This window comes from Belonocnema kinseyi, chromosome 10, assembly GCF_010883055.1.
Source record: "Belonocnema kinseyi isolate 2016_QV_RU_SX_M_011 chromosome 10, B_treatae_v1, whole genome shotgun sequence".
Lineage (NCBI taxonomy): Eukaryota > Metazoa > Arthropoda > Insecta > Hymenoptera > Cynipidae > Belonocnema > Belonocnema kinseyi.
In genome coordinates, this window is record NC_046666.1 from 6,758,414 (window position 1) to 6,764,406 (window position 5,993).

Below are 5,993 nucleotides of genomic sequence, written 5' to 3' on the forward strand. Positions count from 1 at the left end.
TCGATTTCGAAAAAAATGGACGAGATTTTAGGTTAGGTTTCAAAACAGCCTTCCAATACGCAAATCAAGTTAAATATGAACGTATAATGAATTCCTGCCGCAAAAAAAAACCTTAATTTAATATTTTTGGCACCCACTCTCATAAATTAGAACCTATTTTCACTTAAAATTTCAAAAAAAGGAACCAAATAAAAACGTAAACAAACAATTCATACTTACTTTTAATTGTGACTTTCATCCTGTTTCGTACGCGCACTCTCTTTACGGAATTTTAATTACGAAAAAGCACCAATTATCCTTTAGCCGTATTTAACATAAAAATATAAAAATGTAATTATACCCGAAAAAAATTTCACGAAACGATTTGTTGAACAGATGTTCAACTTCAAGGCCAGCGCAACAGCGCCTCTAGCGGGAAACAAATTTCCTTCTTCAAATTTCAAAAAATTCAAAATCACAATGTTTAGAAAATATAAAATTATTAATTATTATTATCAATTAATCATCAAGTATCTTGCTTCAACAATAGTTCGACCTTTTTTAATTTCAAGAGCATACAATTTAATAAAAATATTAGTCCAAAAAAGAAATCAGAGCGAGATAGAGAGATTAGAAAAAAATTAAAAAATTCTAACCTCAATCATTTTAATTTTTTTGATACTTTTACTTCCCCTTGTCCTATGTTTATTACATATTAGTATCAAATACCGGTGAAATATTATCCCCGTCATCGAAATCTCTGGAATTTCCCCGGACGATTCATCAGCGAAAATTTTCTGCGCAGAAAAAAAAACTGGAGACGCAGTTTTGCACTTTTGTAGCTGCCATTGTCGTTCGAACATTCGATTGTGTATGGCGTTCGGAGCGCAGAAATTTGAACGGCAGAGAAACCTGGCAAACCCCTACCATATTTTACCCGGTTTTCATCAAAGTCCAAAAAAAATCCAAAATTAAAACCAAGTGTCGAAGTGTCAAAGTGTTTCGTGAAGTCGTGGAAGTGAAACTAAAGACCTTTTTAGAGGTTAGAAAATGCCCTTGACCTGAGTAGCGGCGCGCCGCTGAAGTGTTGGATTTCCCAAAGAAGCAACGTGGTGTTTTCGATGAAATAAAAGAGCTCCTTCCCCATCAAGAGCATAATTCCTGCTCTAGGTGGAATTGGGCGCGAGTTTCTGTCAAAAAAAGTGTCAGTGAAAGATGGCAGTCTGGTTTTAAAAGGGGAACATTTTGGTCCCGAGCACCTGCCAAATTTCGACATGGCGGGTTTCCGAGAAGAGGACAAGGCCCTTTTCCCGATCCAGAGTATTTCCTCGATCGTGCAGATTTTTCAGAACCAGCTGGAAAACAGTTCGGAGCCAGATCTGGTTTTGCTCTCGATTTTGGTGGGAGCGGTCGAAAACTCCCTAACCTGCAATCGTGCATCTGCGTCGCAGGATTCAACTGTTTATGATGAACCGAAATTGCCAGCCGTTGAATTTGAGATTGCGGAAGCTCTCTACACGAAATTTCAGGCGGTGATAAAAGGCGCAGTGGATTTGTCGGTTTTTGATTCAAAATATGCTACGAGGGAGCTGGTGAAGAAAGTTTCGGATGTCATATGGAACTCGTTGACAAGAAGCTACTACAAGGACAGAGCACACCTGCAGAGTCTTTATAGTTATTTGACGGCTAATAAGCTTGATTGCTTCGGAGTTGCTTTTGCGGTGGTTGCAGGATGTCAGGTTTTGGGATTCAAGGATGTGCACTTGGCCATGTCGGAGGATCATGCTTGGGTCGTTTACGGAGAAGATGGATCAGAAACGGCCGAGGTTACGTGGCATGGTATGTTTTCAGACTTTCATTATTAACATATTTTTTAGAAAAATTCGAGTTGAGAAAGTCTACCTCTTTTTATTTGCAAAGCTAATTTTAGTTTTTTAGTTTAAGTTTGAAGTATTACTGTTGTTTTGATTTCGAAATGTCAAAACATTTTTTGTACAGTTTTGTTTTCGTATGTTTCAAAACAATTTTTGGAGAATAAGCAGGCTGCATACTTGACCCAGATACTGGGAAAAGGCTGGGGATTTTATTCATTGAGAAACAACTGCGCATTTAATTCAGTGGTCGGGATTCCAAAAAAGATTTTTAATTGATTTTCGGTAATTTACTGGATTTTCAAATGATTTGATATATTTAAAGTAATTTTACAAGATTTCAAGTATTCTAAAAAAATTCCCAAGGAATTTTCTGTTAATTTCAACAATTTAATGGAATTTCAAAGGAGTTTCAAGTTTTTAGGGTATTTTAGAAAATTCTCAAGCAATTTTTAAATTGATTTTAGCAATTTAATGCGATTCCAAATAATTTTAAAGATTCCAACGAATTTGTCACATTTTAGGTTATTTAAGAAATTCAAAAGAATTTTATATTGGTTTCAGTAATGTAATGGAATTTCAAAGGAGCTTTAAGATTTTAGGATATTGTAAAAAATTCTCAAGAATTTTTTTATTGATTTCAGTAATTCAATGGGATGTAAAGCGATTTTCAATATTTAAAGTTATCGTAAAAGATTCTAAGGAATTTTCCATTAATTTCAGCAACATAATGGGATTTTGAACATTTTAGCGTATTTGAAAAGATTCCAAGAGATTTTCAATGGATTTTAGGGTATTTAAAAAGTTCAAAAGGATTTTCAATTAATTTTAGCAATTTAATGAGATTTCAAAGAATTTCTAAGATATTAGGTTACTTTTAAAAATTCCTAAAGAATTTTCGAATGATTTTAGTAATTTAATGGAATTTCAAAGGAGCTTCAAGATTTTAGGGCATTTTAGAAAATTCTCAAAAAATGGTTTGATTTCAGCAATTTAATGGGATTTAAAACGATCTTAAACATTTAAAGTTATCGTAAAAGATTCCAAGGAATTTTCAATTAATTTTAGCAACATAATAAGATTTTGAACATTTTTGCGATTTAATGGGATTCCAAAGAATTTTCTAAGATTTTAGAGTATTTTAACAAATTTCCAAGGAATTTACCATTGATTTCAGTAATTTAATGGAAATTTCAAAGGAGTTTCAAGATGGCAGGGTATTTGAGAAAATTCTGATTTAATTTTCAATTTTTTTTCCGTAATTTAACGAGACTTCGAATAATTTGTAATATTTGAAGTTATTGTAAAGATTCCATTTAATTTCCAATTAATTTTAGCGATATAATTAAATTTAAAATTTTTTAGTGTCTTTGAAAAGATTCCAAGAGATTTTCAATTGATTTTAGCTATTTCCTGGAATTCCAAAATTAGATTTTGGGTATTCTAAAAAATTCACAAGGGATTTGAAATAAATGAGGGTATTTAAAAGAGATTCCAATGTATCCTGAGTTAGGTTTAACAATTTAATGGGATTGCAAGTTATTTTAAAGGTTTTAGGGCAGTTTAAAAGTTTTCCAATGAATTTAAAAATTGATTTTAGTAATTTAATGAGATTGAAATAAATTACGGTATTTAAATATATTTCAAGGGATTTTTAATTGATTTTAGCAATTTAATGGGATTCCAAATGATTTCAAAGATTTTAGAATATTCTAAAAAATTCACAAGGGATTTTACATAAAGTAGGGTATTTTTAAAAAATCGAGGTCTCTTCAGTTGTTTTCAGAAATCGAATGCGATTCCAAATTTATAATTTTTTTAAATTCTCACGGAATTTTTAAATTGATTTCAATAATTGAATTGGATTTGATATAAATTAGGGTATTTAAAAAGATTCCAATTGATTTTAGCAATTAAATGGGATTCCAAAAAATTCTTAAGATATTAGGGTATTTAAAGAAATTCCCAAGGAGTTTTCTATTAATTTCAGTAATTTAATAGAATTTTAAAGGAGCTTCGAGACTTTAGAGTATTTTAGAAAATTCTCAAGAATTTTTTTAATTGATTTCAGCAATTTAATGAAATTTCAAATGATATGTAATATTTGAAGTTCTTGTAAAAGATTCCAAGAAATTTTCAATTAATTTTAGTGACGTAATGAGATTTTAAACATTTCAACTTATTTAAAAAGTTGCCAAGAGATTTTTAATTGATTTTAGCCATTTAATGGGATTCCAAATGATTTTAAAGATTCCAACGAATTCTTAAGATTTTAGACTATTCAAGAAATTCCCAAGGAATTTTATATTGATTTCAGTAATTTAATGGACTTTCAAAGGAGCTTTAAGATTTTAGGATATTGTAGAAAATTCTCACGAATTTTGTTATTGATTTCAGTAATTCCATGGGATATAAAACGTTTTTAAATATTTAAAGTTATCGTAAAAAATTCTAAGGAATTTCCAATTCATTTCAGAAAAAAAATGGGATTTTGAACATTTTAGCGTATTTGAAAAGATTCCAAGAGATTTTCAATTGATTTTAGCGATTTAATGGAATTCCAAAGAATTTTGAAGATTTTAAGGTATTTAAAAAGTTCAAAGGGATTTTCAATAAGTTTTAGCAATTTAATAGGATTCCAAATTATTTTAAATATTTTGGGGTATTTAAACAAATTCCCATGGATATTTTTAATTGGTTTCAGTAATTTAATGGAATTGTAAAGAACTTTCAAGATTTTAGGGTATTTTAGAAAATTCTCAAGAGTTTTTTTTTATTTCAGTAATTCAATGAAATTTAGAGCGATTTAAAATAATTAGTTATCGTAAAAGATTCCAAGGAATTTTCAATTAATTTCAGCAACATAATGGAATTTTAGAGTATTTGAAAAGATTCGAAGAGATTTTCACTTGATTTTAGCAATTTAATCGGATTCCAAAGAATATTTTAAGATTTTAGGTTATTTTTTAAAATTCCCAAGGAATTTTCTATTGATTTCAGTAATTTAATGGAATTTCAAAGGAGCTTCAAGATTTTAAGGTATTTTAGAAAATTCCCAAGAAGTTTTTAAATTAATTTCAGTAATTTAATGAGATTTCAAATGATTTGAAGTTATCGTAAAAGATTCCAAGAAATTTTCAATTAATTTTAGCGACATAATGAGATTTTAAACATTTTACTGTGTTTGAAAAGATTCCAAGAGATTTTCAATTGATTTTAGCAGTTTAATGGAATTTTAAAGATTTTGGGTATTCTAAAAAAATCACAAGGGATTCCAAATTATTTAAAAGATTTTGGAATATTCTCAAAAATTCCCAGGGGATTTGAAAAACATTAGCGTATTTAAAAAGATTCCAAGGGATTTTTAAATTGGTTTTGGCAATTTAATTGAATTTTAAAGGAGTTTAATGACTTTAGGTTATTTTTGAAAATTCTCAAGCAATTTTTTATGTGATTTTAGTAATTTAATGGGATTTCGAGGGATTTGAAATAAATTAGGACATTTGAAAAGAATCCAATGAGTTCTTGATTGTTTTCGGTAATTAATGGGACTTCAGAAGAGTCAAAATATTTTAGGGTATATTAAAAGATTCCAAGGAATTTTAAATTTATTTCAGATACATAAGGAATTTTTAAGATTTTAATGTACTGAAAAAGATTCCAAGATATTTTCAATTGGTTTTAGCAGAGGTCCGTTAAGGTGGCAGGTCCACATTGCAAAAATGAACTGAAAACCTATAGGGAATTTAGGGCTCATTTAGGGCTAATTTAGTGCCCCATTGCCAAATTTAATGCTCTTTATTTAAACAAAAAAACCGGTGGTCATGCTAGCTTAACTTTAAGCTAGCAGAACCACACAGAGAAAGAAACGACTTAGGCATTATTTCTTTCCACAATAATTTAGGGCTCATTTAGGGCTAACTTAACGCCCTATTGTAAAATTTAATACTCCGCAATTTTTCGAAAAATCCTGTGGTCATGCTATCTTAACGTTAAGCTAGCAGGACAAGTTTAAAAAAAAATGCGTACCTTCAAATTTTACAATAGGACATTAAGTGAGCCTTAAATGAGCCCTAAATTATTGTGGAAATAAATAATGCCCAAGTCGTTTTTTTCTCTTTGTGGTCCTGCTAGCTTAACGTT

General features: G+C 29.9%; 1 protein-coding gene across 1 annotated transcript in view; it reads left to right on the top strand.

The window, feature by feature from the left end:
* The first annotated feature begins 847 nt into the window (after positions 1-847).
* The window catches only part of LOC117181679 (menin), a 22,794-nt gene continuing 17,648 nt past the window's right edge, over positions 848-5,993 (top strand). Inside the window, exon 1 of the mRNA XM_033374591.1 lies at positions 848-1,818. Within this exon, the coding sequence (XP_033230482.1) occupies positions 1,254-1,818 (565 nt within the window). The 5' untranslated portion in view covers positions 848-1,253. The remainder of the gene's footprint in view (positions 1,819-5,993) is intronic.